General features: G+C 38.5%; 1 protein-coding gene across 1 annotated transcript in view; it reads left to right on the top strand.

The window, feature by feature from the left end:
- LOC105456293 (Down syndrome cell adhesion molecule-like protein Dscam2) overlaps nucleotides 1-15194 on the top strand; it is a 78207-nt gene extending 63013 nt beyond the window's left edge. Inside the window, exons 13-20 of the mRNA XM_011700240.1 lie at nucleotides 2804-3397; nucleotides 5687-5956; nucleotides 7307-7758; nucleotides 8548-8821; nucleotides 9230-9388; nucleotides 9701-9855; nucleotides 13126-13216; nucleotides 14930-15194. Of these exons, the coding sequence (XP_011698542.1) occupies nucleotides 2804-3397; nucleotides 5687-5956; nucleotides 7307-7758; nucleotides 8548-8821; nucleotides 9230-9388; nucleotides 9701-9855; nucleotides 13126-13216; nucleotides 14930-15120 (2186 nt within the window). The 3' untranslated portion in view covers nucleotides 15121-15194. The remainder of the gene's footprint in view (nucleotides 1-2803; nucleotides 3398-5686; nucleotides 5957-7306; nucleotides 7759-8547; nucleotides 8822-9229; nucleotides 9389-9700; nucleotides 9856-13125; nucleotides 13217-14929) is intronic.
- Nucleotides 15195-16095: the final 901 nt, after the last annotated feature.

Raw genomic sequence — 16095 nt, 5'->3', positions numbered from 1 at the left:
TTAAAAATAATGAAAAATAATCATTTTTAAAAATTTCTATTAACGTAAATGAATAGAAATAATTTTATTGTAAAACTTTTGTATAAAGCATTTTTTGATTTCTTGAATAATTTTCGAGATCTAACGAAAAAAAGAAAAAATTAATTTATATATAAAGGGTAGATTCATCCCTTTAAACCGTTTTTTAGCCCCAACTAATAATTTCTAAATTCATCTATTTATGTGACTTCAAAGTGTAAGTTTCATTAAAATCAGAATTACATTGTATATATATTGTATGTATGTATGTATGTCATGTTTCAGTGATACTGAATAAATGGCGCGCGCGAAGCGCGCGCTGTTTTGTTCTAGTATAATCAAATATCAGGATAGATCGAAGAATGTTACAAACATTCCTCGATAAAAGATTCATACATTACAATATTATCGTGCACCAAGATCCGCTTTGACCGTGTTGGCGTTTTCCCATTTTAAAAATTTCGTAAATATTACTTTTACAGAATTAAAGTATAAACAATAACGGAATGCGGATGAAACAATTTCGTATAAAAAAAAATTTTCGAAAATTACAATTTCGTTATCGATTTTTAGCATCAACTTTGTAACAACTTTTGCTTGGTATAAGAACTTTTATATTTTGTACGTATAAAACAAGCTTCATCTGTGCTGGGATTTCATGAAAGAATAGTACTGTGTTTTTATTAATGAGCCTAGGTGCTTCAATATAAAAGAAAACATGATATGAAAATGCCTACATATGTATGCGTGCGACATTAATGTAGTAGTCAAGTAGTAGTGATATGTTTATATCACATCAATATTGGCAATATTGCACACATACATTATAACAAATTTTTGCGTAAATATTTCTCGAAAATTAAGTGTCTAAATCTAATTCTCCATATTGTTTTTTCTTGTAATCTACTAGTCTAACCACCGTAATTTCATAAGTACAGGTTGCAGAGTTTTTATATCAAGCACATGTCTTGATTTGATAGCTCTAAACGCCACATAGCTCTAAGAAATGGTAAAGAAGATTCTGAATTATAAAAATATTTTTCGTTAATAATCTAAATATCGCTCGTAATTACAAAGACAATATTAACAATAATTAACGAGGCCGTAAACGAGCAAATTTCGTGGTTGTACTAACAAATATATTTCGTTTATATCAAGATGTATAGATATCTATAAATGCGGTACCTGCCGTTTCGACTTGACTGCAGTCTTCATCAGGCGCTAAACAATTAATACATAATTAGCAATTATGTATTAATTGTGTAGCGGCTGATGAAGACTGCAGTCAAGTTGAAACTGGTACCGCATTTATAGATATCCATATATCTTGATATAAATGAAATATATTTGTTAGTACACCCACGAAATTTGCTCGTTTACTTATTGTTTGCCTTGTTAATTATTGTTAATATTATATTTTTCGTTCTCGGCATAAATTCCAAACGCTCGACACGTATTAACGCATATTTTTTAATACTACTTTTAATTCTAGAAAGGAATTTCCAATTCTAGAAAGGTATTTTCAAATCTGTTAGAATAATACGCTAGAAATCTCGACACGAAAGTTATTGTGTTCAATTGCTAAAATAGATTTTAGGATCCCCTTAAATATTTCATTAACTTTTCTTAAGTAACGCTATAAAAATATATTATAATGTCAAGCTTATTCATCTGTCGGCATCGCGTCGTGATTAATTTTGAGTTTCCAACGAAGTGGCACACATTGAATCGTGAGCTTTCAGCGTTTTCACCAACGAATCGTGCGATGCGACGAAAATATGCACATCAGCCGCGAGCGGAATTAACATATCCGGTGCGATCGATCGGCCGCGCTTTCGCGATGAGCTCGGCAGAGCGGACCACTCGCGTCTAGACGTCTATTTTCGCCGTCGGGAAACTCGACCCGGGATACTTCAAAAATTCATGAAGAGAATAATATTCGCGCCTTCTCGCGAGCCTATCACGAATTCCGCCATGAATACCGACCGCATGCGGCCGCGCGCGGCTGCACGACTTCCCGGATAAATAATAAATTCAGATGCGGCACCCGCGCCCGCGAAATAACTTCTTTAATCCTATCCCCCGGCCGGATGGCGAACCCGACGAAACTTCCAAGTGCACTCCGATATTTTCGATCGCTGGGGGAGGGGGGGGGGGGCAAACATCCCCGCGACTCGCGACGGCACCCGTACCTCTTTAAAAACTTTCCATTTGAACCCGTTCTTGAAATATTCCGCGCGTACAGTCACGTTGCCCTCGAATATATGCGACGAATATCGACATTTTAAATGCAATAGTACGAGTTTTATGAGCCGCGGCGATCGTATTTCTCAAATTATTGCAGTCGTAAAAGATATATATTTAATCTAACCGACATTATAATTTTCATTAAAATTAACATACGGATGAATATCAATACGGATATACATATTAGATTTTTACGCATTGTTATAACTTCACAACTTAGCGTCTGTACGCTGCTTTCAGTTCTTCCTACATATTTTAACTTTTTCATTTTACTTTAAAAATATAATAGTGCTAAAATATGTAATATACGTGCTAAAAATATAATAGTAATAAATTTCTTAATCTCTTGATGACAAATCTTATTTTTAAACAATTTATAGATATTAAATTTATAGAAATTAAATGACAACATTATGCACATGTATGCATCATATATGTGTCAAATTTTAATAGAATGATCTTTGCAACACGAAGGCCGACAGATTACTTCGCAAAGATCCTTATATGTAGATGCGAAATACCTATTAAATTTTTCCAGTCCCGAGCAGCCCTCCACAGGACGTGCGTTGCACCGCGCTCACGTCGACGTCCTTACAAGTCTCCTGGGAGTCCCCGCCCGACTCCAGCCTGAACGGGATCCTGAAGGGCTACAAGGTCATGTACGAGAACATGGACGCGCTGACGGAGTCCGTCAAGCCGGAGATGAAGATCACCACCTCGCTGACGGCGGTGCTGCACAATCTGGAGAAGTACACCAATTACTCGATCCAGGTCCTGGCGTACACCAGAACCGGCGACGGCGTCGCCTCGTCGCCCCTCTATTGCGTGACCGAGGAGGACCTGCCGCAGGTGCCGGCCGGCGTCAAGGCGGTCGTCAGCTCGGCGACATCCATCATCGTCTCCTGGCAGCCACCCCTGAAGAGCAACGGCAACATCACCTCCTACAACGTGCACATTCGCGGGCTGGGGTCGGAGGGCAAGTGGCACAGGCGTGCCCTGCCGCCGTATCAGACCAGCTATCAGGCCGAGGATCTGCACAAAAGGAGCCAGTACGAATTCACGATCGCGGCGGTCACCTCGGTCGGCGAGGGCCCGCAAACCCCGTCCGTCACGGTCTCGCCCTCCAGCGAAGGTAAAACGGACTATCTGCAGTCGCTTCAAATTTATAGCTTCGAGATTAAAACTGTCCGCACAATGAATAAAATTTCATTCCACGTCTTAAAATATTGAAAACGGTTCTGAATATTTTGTTGATGATATTACTTTTTAAACGCGAAAACTATAAGGTGTGTTACACATTCGATGTAGGGGAGAGTTGCCGAATGCGTATTCACTTAAGATATTTTTGGTTATATTTCACATTTGGTACTATTTAGAATGCAAACGAACGTTGGAAATTATAGCTTGATGTTCAAGGCATCTAATATTACATGTTAAATCTTTCACTAATAGCAAATTAATTTGTTCTAAACTTTTTTGTAACATGTCAAAAGCACGATTCAACAAACCGGTCGCCTAAATCGTACCTATGAGTTTTATTAATAGTACCTCCTTGTGAACTATTGAATTTATGAATGAAAATAATTAAAAACACAAGATTGATAAAAGAATCATAAATTAATACCTACTTTAATTGTAATTTATCAAACAATAGCTGTTTTGCGCAACTTAATGACGGTTTTTTCCTCTACAGACTTGCTACAGAACAACTTCGATCGTGTTAAAATAAATAATGTTGATTATGTTATGTGATTTAAAGATAAAGATACATTATAGTGTTCCTAAATTATACCAATACGATATAAGAACTTTTATGTTGGTTAGGTTAGGTACAATTTACGAAACTTGACAAAGATGATAAAAATATTGATATAATTTTTATAATAATTGTAAATGTGTATATACAATGAATGTAAAATATGCTGTCATAAACTATCTTTTAGGAAAAAATAACGATTCAATTAAAAATTGCATGGTTACATTAGTATCAGCTATATAAATTGATCAAAAATTTACATCAATTGTATTTGATTTTTTTAAATGTTGATAGCATGCACAAAACAAGATGTAACCTGTTCATTTTTTGTCTATCTTAAACATTTCTTAAAATAGAATTTATTTACTTCAGCATTTTGACAGTATGCCAAGAAGGGACTTGGTTTACAAATTTCCTTAACCACTCACATCCGTCTATACCTTAATCTAATATCCTTTTGCCTTTCCTCCTTCTCTACCTAAACATACCTGTACCCATACTACGCTCTTACATACTAACTTAAACTTATTTTTATTCATTATTTACCTTAACCTATGTATCTTAATCTATATATTACAGCACTATTTTATCACATATTTTCACAGCCTTCTTAACACAATGCATTTATTTACCATATACATTCATTTACTTCACACTAACGCCTTATTTATTCATAATTAACCAATATTTCATTCTCCTACTTCCCTTCTTTTTCTCATTTATCCCCCTACTCTCTACCGTCCAATTCTTCTTTCCTCTTTTTAATTTCTTTGTTCCTTGCTTTCCATAATTTTTCTAGAATTTCTGCTTTTAACTCGTCTAAATTCTCATCATAACCTATTGTATATCTCCATTCTATCTTTACCTAACTCTAAAAACCAATCCTTATAGTAACCTCACAGTTTTCTATGTAGTGTTCTAATCTATCCCAGCCTTCCCCATAAAATTAAATATGCATTTCCTGACGTCTTCTTCCAACCAGTATTTATTCCCTTCCTCGAAGTTACCACACCTTAATTTGGCCAGCGCTTTTACCCCTTTACCCAACCACTTAAACATTTCTTATTTACTTCATATTTTTGTTACTAAATGTTGCTTCTATTAAGTGGAACTATAAAATATTGAAGAAGTATATATGCTTTATGAGACCGGTACGCATTTGGCAACTCTCCCCTACTTTCGATACTCCGGAAGATTGTACGAGAGAGAGAGAGAGAGTAGTTGGTAGCGTTGGTACGTGGAAAATATGCAACTTTACTGTGCAGCAGTGAAACTCCTGGAGTTCCGGGAGTAGTTGCCTTTCGGCGCGCAAATTGGACTAGTTGCGAAAGTTGCGTTTTCGGAACGCCGTTCACTCGTCCATCGTATAAACATCCGTTTTCTCGGGCTAAATGAATTGTCTACAGTCGACACTGGTAACGAGATACCGAGCGCCGTACTTGTTATGTTTGTTAATGAGTCGCGCGCGCGCGTTTTTTTTCTTTTATCTTTATTTTTATTTTCTCCACTAGTCTCGGAAGTCTCCTCGCCAGGCGAACTTTAAATCTTTCCCCGTCAGGAAACACTTTCCCCGAGTTTGCTCCACGCGGTTGATAAAAGCTAACTTACACCAACTACGATTATCGCGAACTCGATAAGGATTCGCTCGACTTACCACTATTACAGTTCGCGCCGCCATTTATTCGTTCGGCACCACGCTTGTCGTGCCGTGGAAGCAAGATGTGACGTTACCCTGTCAAAGTGTGGGCAAGCCCGAGCCGTCGGTTATCTGGAAGCAGTGGGGTCAGATAGTCAAGCCATCCGCCAGGGTGTCCCTCCATCCCGACGGATCCCTGCAGATCACCGAGCTTCACAGGGAGGACAGCGGAAATTACACTTGCTTCGTGGAGAATCGCCACGGCTCCGATCAAATAACTCATCGTTTAACCGTACAAGGTATTAAACGCAATTTTCACATTTGTAAAATAATCGCGCGAGATTTATTATACAGTAATATAATATTTATTTGCTTCCATTTAATTTTATAAATTATTGAAAAATTGATTACGCAAAATATTGATTGCGCAACAATTAGTTAATCAAATGAAATTAAATTATCTGAAAATAAAATAATATGTATGTACTAATAATTAATTAAATCGTAAATGTATTAATTGAAAGTTTGCTGTTATTATACTATTTTGATCTCTGTATTCTCGAATATTATTTTAAGCATAAAACTATAATGAAATAAATTTAATAACTAATATAAACTAATGTTAATGTTCAAATTATGACGCTATAAATGAGCTTTTTCCCAAAAGCTTGCAACAATAAAAAATGTATCACAAGGAGTAATTTAGTCTATTTCACAAGAGCATATGGTTCATAATTCTGTTAATAAATGTCGTGTGAGTAAAATTTTTATATGTTAATATTTTCAATACATTAGGCTAAAATACTTTGAAAGTTAGATTTCAGTTCGATTTAGTTATTGTGTTATAACTGGATAAAACACAATAAAAACAGGGTACATAAAATGGCATGTTTGCAAAACACTGATTTTCACAATCTCTTTATATTAATGCGATTGAAAATGTATGGATTGCTATAAAAATTTAGATGAAGAAAAAGCGTGCCTTTATTCTGAAGAAATTATTGTATCAATTACGTTCGATTTGAAAGTCATGATCTAGAGTTTCCAAGACTTTTTAGAAAAAATCTTGTAAAAATGCCTCAATATTTTCAAGTCTTAATCGACAACGGAACACTCAGGGAAATGTTTCGCTGTTCCAGATAGAATTCCAAATATTACACTTAAATTATATCGCTGTCTTTTGTATCTGCTAAAAAATTGTCTATCATATGTAGAATTTATAATAACAATATTCTAAGAATATATGCAAGAAAATATAGGTCTCATAACCAAATATGATTGGAGTCTGGATTGATTAAACGTCATAGAGAAACTTTCTTGCTAAATTTGACAAATAGTTCAAATATAATTTCTGTCTCTGTTATCTATATTGATTAAATACAAAACATATGTGATATCGCAGTGCTTACTAATCACTTATCCGTTTTAGCTAAGTTTTCGTACCTAAATAATTCTCGCTACAATTGCAAGATTACTTTTTTCAGTGAAGGAACTATAGATGACGTATTAAACATAAATGCATCGAAGCGTAAATAATATATCTGGAAATCATATAATTATTTTCAAAGATCTTTTCTTTCTTAAAAGAAACAGACCGTACGCTCTTATGGAACAGACTGTATATATAAATCAAAATTTGTCCTTTCCAGTCCCACCTGCGGCGCCGTTGTTACACGCGACTAGCTCCAGCAGCAATTCGATCAACGTGCAATGGAAGAACGGCGACGACGGCGGTTCGCCGATCCGTGGCTACGTACTGCACTACAAGCGGTCCGGCGAGTGGGAGGAGTTCAAGGTGTCGCACAAGGTGAGCAGTTTCGTCCTGTCGCGGCTCTGGTGTGGCAACGACTATCAGATGTACCTGACGGCGTACAATCGCATCGGCATGGGCCGGCCCAGCGACATCGTCAAGGCGACCACAAAGGGCTCGAAGCCGAGCGACTCGCCCGGAACCGTCGACAAGTTCGTCACGGTCAACGTCTCGTGGATCACCCTGCATCTCAGCATGTGGAACGACGGAGGGTGCCCCATAACTTTCTTCGAGCTGGAGTACAGAAAGAGTGGCGAGGACATCTGGACGCTGGTCTCGAATAACATAGAGGTATTCGCACGCGAAGAGATTTATTTTCTTTTTTTTTTTTTGCTACACGGAAAGAACAATTTTGCTGGATTGCTCCAGATCAGAAAATAATTCTTGTTCAATAATCAAAATAATTTTGTTGGAATGTCAAAATGATTGCTAGAATATCAACACGTTTTATAGCAATCCCTATCATTTTTAACTTTCCAACAAATTATTTTGATTATTGAACAAAAATTATTTTCAGATCTGTATTCAGCAAAATTTTTAGATCTTTCAACAAAATCGTTCTTTCCGTGTAGAGATATATATGATAAAAACGAGAAAGTTATACCTGTCTCTTTTTATCAAACAAATTGTAAAAATAAAATGGAATCTTTCGTCAATTTTTCATCAATTTTTCCTTAGCGAAAATATCGAATAGGTGAATCAGTGTTTGTTGCAGCCTTCAATCTTTAGCTGTGTATTTCTTTGTAAAATATTAAATTCTGCAAATCTAAAAAGAATTCTAGTAAAAAAAAGTCATCTAAAAAATTATCTGAGAAATATAATTTATCACCGCGCGATTTAGTTCCAATCGCTATGTATAAACTCGAAAATTAATGCTCTTCGACATTCTTGCACTTTCTTTGAAAATTAGTCTCGAAAACATTTAGGTAATTAAAAAATAGAATAGCACGAAATATGAAACAATTTGTCCAAATATATTATATATCGCTGTTATAAATATCGATATCAATTTCCTTTAAGACGATTAAATATTTTTACATATAACGTTTATGGGACTACGACAACTTGCGTATTGTGCAGGTGCAAAAAACGTATACCGTCAGCGAACTGCAGCCGGGGACCGCTTATGACATCCGCATAAGGGCACACAACAATGCCGGCTCGTCGGTGGCCGAATACAAGATAACGACGCTGCAGCCGCATATTAGCACGACCATGTCCGCTATCGAGATCGATCATTACATTCCCCAGCACACCTCTGTATATTCGGACATGAAGCTCATCGTACCTCTGGTGCTAAGTTCGTTCGCGGTCATCGCCGCAGCCGGTGCCGTCTTTTACTGCTTTCGCAAACGTTAGTTTTTACAGGCGTATACAATTTTCTAACTAAGATCATAAATAGCAAAAGAATCTTAAAAAAATAAAACAATATAATGAATAATTAAACATACACAAGTATTCAACAATTCTTTTTAGCCTTTTCAATGTTGTATGTACATTGCAATAAAGTATTATTATTATTATAATTTTATTATAAAGTATTATTATTATTATAATTTTATTATAAAGTATTATTATTATTATAATTTTATTATAAATAAGCAGAATATGAGGAGATACGTAAAAGTCATTAAAATACGCTTGTGATAGAATCGATAAATAATGCAGTTTTTGCAAAAAGAAAAATTTGTCAATTCAGAAAAGAATTAATCGCTCGTTTAATTTTAAAAGTATAATTATTATTTTCAAATACTAATTCTAGGTCCATTTATGGGCGACATCGGGAGCTTGCATGACGCGCAAACCGCGGCCGCCCTAGACAATAAGCAGAACATGGAGCAGCGCGAGCAGTATTACGCCACCGTGCGTAAGCCGCTACGCTCTCCGATCCACGAGATGGCCACGCTCGAGAAAATACCAGGTGAGATAAATAGACCAGCTCGCGTCGGTGACGATCGAACCCCGTTCTTTCCCATAAAAAAGTAGCAAATGGACAATGTAAGACGTGGAGATAGGACTCTTTTCTCTCTCTCTCTCTCTCTCTCTCTCTCTCTCTCTCTCTCTCTCTCTCTCTCTCTCTCTCTCTCTCTGTCTCTGTCTCTCTCTGTCCTTCTTTCCCTCTCATTCTCTCTTTTTCTCTCTCTTTTCCTCTCTTATTACGGAGAAATCGAGGGATCAAATGATTGTCACGGAAGTCACTATATTAACGAAACGCCATTAAACATGCTTGTAGAGTATTCGGAAGATATCTACCCGTACGCCACGTTCCAGCTGGAGGAAAGCGTTCCTGCAGGAGGCGACAGCCGCTGCAATTCTGCCGCGCCTCTTCAGACCTTTGTCTATCACGACCCTCGTCTCTCAGCTGCCGATACCCTTCAGTTACGAGAGGTATCGTCCGCCGATCTATATATTATTAGAATTGCCGCCTTCTCGCCGCACGTTTCTGTCCCGTGCAAGTTCCGATCGCGCAATGTTTTATTTTTCTTATCTTTAATTCTTGCTTCGCGATTCGTCTTTTTTTTAGCCGAAATAACAATCCGCATATATAACACCTATTTTTGTTTCTAACAACAAGTGAAATTAACTTGATTTTAAAAATAATAATATAAGAACACGGAAAGAACAATTTTGCTGAATCCAGATCTGAAAATAATTTTTGTTTAATCAAAATAATTTAGTGCGAAAGTCAAAATGATTGCTAGAATATCAAAACGTTTTATAGCTTATCAGTTTTAACATTCCAACAAATTATTTTCAGATCTGTATTTAGTAAAATTTTTAGACCTTCCAACAAAATCGTTCTTTCCGTAAAGGCAATGGGAATTAAGCGCGGTTAATAACATACAGTTTAATATTTAAAAAACAAAGAGTTTTACTCTCACATATATTTCAGACGTTTCGGGGCTCGTATTTTCAGCCATCTTCAGTGAATATAAAATAAATCGAGGTCACTCGCTTGATTGTGAATATGTGTGCATCCTACAGCCACCGGTTAGTGAGGGGACTGTCAAATTTCCACGATCAAGCGAGTGACTTCGACTTATTCTATAATATTCACTGAAAATGGCTAAAAATATGAGCCGAAACGTCTGAAATATATGTGAGAGTAAAAACTCTTTGTTCTTTAATATTAAACTGCGTATTATTAACCACGCTTGATCCCCATTGTCTTTTTATATTGTTATTTTAAATTTTGAAAATCTTATAGGAATTTATTATTAATTTAAAAAATTTCAATTATTCTTGAATTTTTTAAAATTCTTCTCTATCTTTAGCATCTAAATTTGTAATTTTGTAATTTATAATATTCTCGAGATAAAGTACATAAAAACTTTTGTAAATTACAAAAGTCAGTTCTATTCTTTAAAGACGCGATCGAGGTTGCAATGCTGATTTGGGGTTTTATAACGATACAAGAAGTTATACACGATTATATATGTATACATGCAGCTAGACGTTGTTCAACGGCGCTAAAAAACGTGCGGAGAGAAACGCGCGAGCATGATGATCTGCCACCGCTTTTATCATTCACTCTCATACATTCCCAGCTTCGTTACACCTGTGACAACTGCATGCGCATCCCGATGGCACCTCACCCTTGCGACTCGGAAACCCTTAGCGATCCCCTGTGCGAAGTACTCAGGTACTCGCACTCGCATGCTCGATGTGAGTTTTTTTCCAAGTTTTTTTTCCGAATTTCTTGTCTCGCGCGTTCAGTACGACGTGTGACGTTACCGCACGAATTCGCGCGCGCGAACCTTCCCGATCTTTTCTATCAGTTTCGGAAACGCGCGGACTTCTCTGTGTTCCTCTTTTTTTTCAACGGCGAGATCGTGACGCCGATTACGCGAGCGCTATTGCGAGCTACAGTGTTGCGACTGCTGGTCCCGTCGTCGTTTCGCCTCGTTTCGCAATTGTCCTGACGAGACGATTCGCGATTCATGGAGCTGAAGTATTCGATTAGAGCAGACTAGACCTACCCGGACGCCGTTCGCCATTTATGCATTTGCATCTGTCGCCGAGTCTCGTTGTAGCTTTATTCTAGCTGTAGTATAAAACTCATGATTCATCGCTCCCGCGACTCCTAGATCGATGAAGTATTGTAGAATAGACTTTTTCTGTAGAGATGGTGATAATTTCGTTACTCTTTCCTTCCATAAGTAACAATAAGTAGAGAAAACAAAATGTACATTTCTCGGCTATAACTTGGAAATCATTTATTTGTTGACAAAAAGCAATTATTAGCTTTGTCTGTTTTTTATTAATGATTAACGATTAAATTAAAATCTGTCTTTAGCTGATCTCGATTTAACAATGAATAATGTCGATGCCTGCAAAAAGTTGATTATACTAAATTAAAAATTATTTTTTAAAAATTAAGTACGCATGTGATAGATATTTAAATAATTTAAATAAATAGTAATTTATATATTTTTGCAAGAGAAATTCGATTTTTTTTTTAATTCTCAACCGCCCCAAGATTGTCCGCTCGCACTCAGCGAATCGTACGAGTAGCGAACGTCTCTCGCTCTCCCGAGATTTCCGCGACACGTCGCTTCCATTGGATACACGCGGCAATTCCGACGAGATCAATTATTGACCCGATCAGGCGGAAATACTCGCGCAGTTACGATCCTCGACGATTCTGCTCTAATCCTGCGGGTCGCTTCTCGCCGCGATCCCGGTCGACAGAGAGAGAGATTCCGCCGACGGGATCGGAGATGCGCGGCGGATGCGCGTTACGCGGTGTGGCCATCTCATGGAAAAACCAATTCCGTCTGATTGCAGTCGGATTGCAACCGGTACACTAAGGTGCGCGGAGGCCGTTCGTCCTCTGCGCCGTTGCACAAAGCGCACAAGGTCAGTCAGGGCAAGTCCGAGTCGGAGGAGTACGACACCCTGGGCTCGGACAGCGACACGGAAGTCGGGACCAGCAGCCGAACCGAGTCTTCCAATCACCTCGTCGATTCGCACCACTCGGCATCTGCGGCCGACTCGCGCGTCCACAGTATGCAATATTTTCACCTCTTTCTGTTTCTCTTTCTCTCTCTTTCTCTCTCTCTCTCTCTCTCTCTCTCTCTCTCTCTCTCTTTCTCTGTATCTTTGTGTGTGTCTCTCTCTTCTCCTCAGGATTGTGACAGTAGGATAGAAGGCGGCTTCTCGGATTAGAAATAAAGGCTCCGAATTTTTTTTTCATTCTTTTTATCGACTCTCTCATTTTGGAGACTCAGTCCTTTGATATAATTTTTACTTCCGGGAAAATCCTACGCTATACATTCCGATTTTTCCATTTTCGCGAGGCACCGCCGCGTCTTTTGCTGCGTCTAGCTGCGGGCACTTATTCGTATCGTCGATATTGTAAACGTGGAAGTATACGATGGTCACGATACTTAACGCGTGCACGTTTGTTCGTTTTCCCGGCCTAATATTGTTCGACGCACGTATATATGTGTGATGCGAAACACGCTTCCTTGGTTGCAAGTCTTGCCGCACGAATCGTTATGCATCGCGACTGTTATGCATCGCGCGATGTACCTACTTAGACCCAACGGCGAGGCGCGGTGCCCACCGCGAGATCGCGAGAGCACTTGTGATTAATTATTTACGTTCAGCAAATTAGAAGTAAGAGAAAAAAAAGGGGGAAACTTTTGCTTGCAGACTTCCTGTACCATGGACCAGAATCTAGCACGTCTACAGAACCCTCACCGATTTTTGAGAGAAAATCGTTTCCTGGAAGGGGAAGACCCAAGTAAGCCCTATCGCTGATCTATTATTAATTCTTTTAAATCTCTCCCACGATACTCCTAGAATTCTAAATTAATCGTCTGTTTAGATATTAAAATCTGCAACTAAATAACGACGAATTTATATTTATATGTCGCCAATTCGACAGTATATAAGTGCGAATGCACGTCAATTTATTCTTGTTTAGCATTCAATAAACAACAAGAATAAAGACATATCATGCGCATCATACTTGAAATACAAAATGCACTCTATATTTAAGCTAGTGCATTCAACCAAATTATTTGCAAACTGACAGTTAAATATACGATGTATGGTCAAAAAATACGATGAATATTCAGGGTGGATACTACCGGGAAAAACCGGGAAAACCTGGAATTCTCAGGGAATTTCATTTTTATCCTTGAAAATCATGGATTCTCATGGAATTTTAGTATACTCAGGGAAATTTTTTGAATTTTTTAAATTTAATTTTATCCTAAGTAGGTATAGGTAAGGCTTTAGGTTTTATTATTTTTAATTTTATCCCTTTAGGAAGTAAACGTGGCCGCATATCGAGGGCCCCTGATATTGAAAATTAATTTATTTTAAAATTGACATATACTATATAAAGATTCTTCAATCTAAAAAACGATAATTCGGAAATAATGAATCAAGCATTAAGAGTCTAATAACGCATAACTTAGTGCGTGAAACAATTTAATTTTCACATATATAGTTACATCTTTATACAAATCTTTGATCACGTTCAAAAAATTTTGTATGAAGAACTATTGTACATATGAGAAGATTAATTAAATTGTTTCACGCAAGTTTTATACGTTATTAGAACTCTTAGTGCCTAATTTATTTTAAAGCTGTATTGAGAAATTCTCTAATCTTACCTGAAATTTTGAATAAAATTCCTGAAAAATCCAGGAATTTTCAGGGAATTCTTTTTCAAAATTTGAGTACCCACCCTGATATTGAAATAAGAAGAAAAAAGCTATTATATTAAAAGATTACAATTAGTCCCTTCAAAATACTTCTCCTCGCTTTTAATACACTTATCCCATCGTTTTTGTCATTTGCTGAAACAGTACTGGAAGTCCTCTCTCATAAGTGCTTTTAATTGCGCTGTCGTGGCTGCCTCGATGTTTTGAATTGATTCAAAACGTTTACAGTGAACTTTGAATAATAGTGAACTTTAAATGCTGATTAGAGCGTTTAAGAAACGAAGAATGTGCATAGAAAAAAACGTGAGAAATGAGCAAACTGTTTCATCCTTCATCATGACAACGCTCCGTGTCTGCACACATCGCTTTTGATACGGCAATTTCTGTTGTTAAATAAAAACATTACGATGTGTCCTCATCCATCGTATTCACCGAATTTGGCATATTGTACGACTTCTGACTTTTCTTCAAAATCAAAATGACCATCAAAGGTAAACGTTTTGAATGAATTCAAGACACCAAGGCAGCGCAATTAAAGGTATACTTATGAAAAAGGACTTCCAGTACTGCTTTAGTAAGAATGATGGGATAAGTGTATTAGAAGCGAGGCCAGGGGAAGTATTTTGAAGAGGACTAATTGTCATTTGTCTTTTAATATAATAAGTTTCTTTTTATTTCAACGTTTACCGTATCTTTTTATCACCCCTCTTACATCGCTTGAGCGCATTTTCTCGACATGTTCCACAATTTGCAGTGTAAAAGAAAGTCCCGTTTGCATTCAGGATGTTACAGCTGGCGCGTTATACCAGCGAGGAGGCCCGTGCCAACTTCGGGCCAATCCCCGGGCTTGGCCATCCCAAGCACCAGTCGGGCAATCCCTGTGCCAATCGGGACCAGGAGCGTGACGGATCAGGAAACCTGTTCGTCCCCAAGCTGGACCCACCCTCGGGGTTCTCCGACGCGTTTGAGCTAAGCGAGGCCGAGTGCGACTTCGATCGCGGTCACAACAGCCAACGAAACGTCCGTGACTTCGTAATCGCGGTGTAAATACGGTGTAAAAGCCTCCGCGCGTACGCGTACGCGAAAACTCTGCACGTCGTAAGGTAAAAGAGAAGAGGTGAGATTAAAAGTAAACGGCGAGAAAGAAGAAGAAGAAGAAGAAGAAGAGTATAAAGTAAAGAAAAATCGAGCGAGAATTTATGTAAGCCGCGGTCCGTCGTCTTCGTTAATGCGAATTGGCGCCTCGCGTCCGATCGCCAGTCAGCCATTCAAGTGATAATTCCACGTGTGCTCCTTCGTCCTGCTCCCGGCCTACGTCGACGAGAACGCGAGCCCGTCAGCTCGACGACATCACGTGCTCCGTAAAACTGCCACCGGCGTTTCCGATCGGCGAGATCGATATCCGACGTCAAGAATTATTTCTCGGCTTAAGTATATGTACTTTATATAGGGCTAACGATTAGGGCGAACGATCGCGAACGCGCGCTGCGACTGATCGTATATAAACAAAAGTTAAGTTTAACAGAGAGAGAGAGAGCCAGAGAGTCTATAAAGCTGCCGTTTATTGCCGTTCCGCTTTTGGTGGAACCGCACGTTTTACCCAAGTTTTACCTGCGTCGCCCCGTCGTCGCTCGGGTGCTCGGGAGCGAGAGTGTACTCGAGCGGAGCGGAGTCAAGCTCTATACGTTGTTGTCTGTTCTCTATATCCGTGGCGGAAAAAGAACAAGAAGAAGAAGCGGACGCGAAATCCGCGAGGGCGTTTCGACGACGACCGAAATCCGTTTTACTGAACTGCCACGTTTTATTCCACGCTCCACGTGTAATAATCCTATATAGTTAGTTAAAATGGCGGCGCTATTACGCGCGACCTCCGCGCATCCACCTCGGATTTCTTCCCTCCACACGCGACGCGATCTCTGTATACGCGCGCGCGCGCGCGCGCGAGTGC

Source organism: Wasmannia auropunctata, unplaced genomic scaffold (assembly GCF_000956235.1).
Source record: "Wasmannia auropunctata unplaced genomic scaffold, wasmannia.A_1.0 LD335728.1, whole genome shotgun sequence".
Taxonomy (NCBI): Eukaryota; Metazoa; Arthropoda; class Insecta; order Hymenoptera; family Formicidae; genus Wasmannia; species Wasmannia auropunctata.
This window is presented reverse-complemented; position numbering and strand designations above follow the sequence as displayed.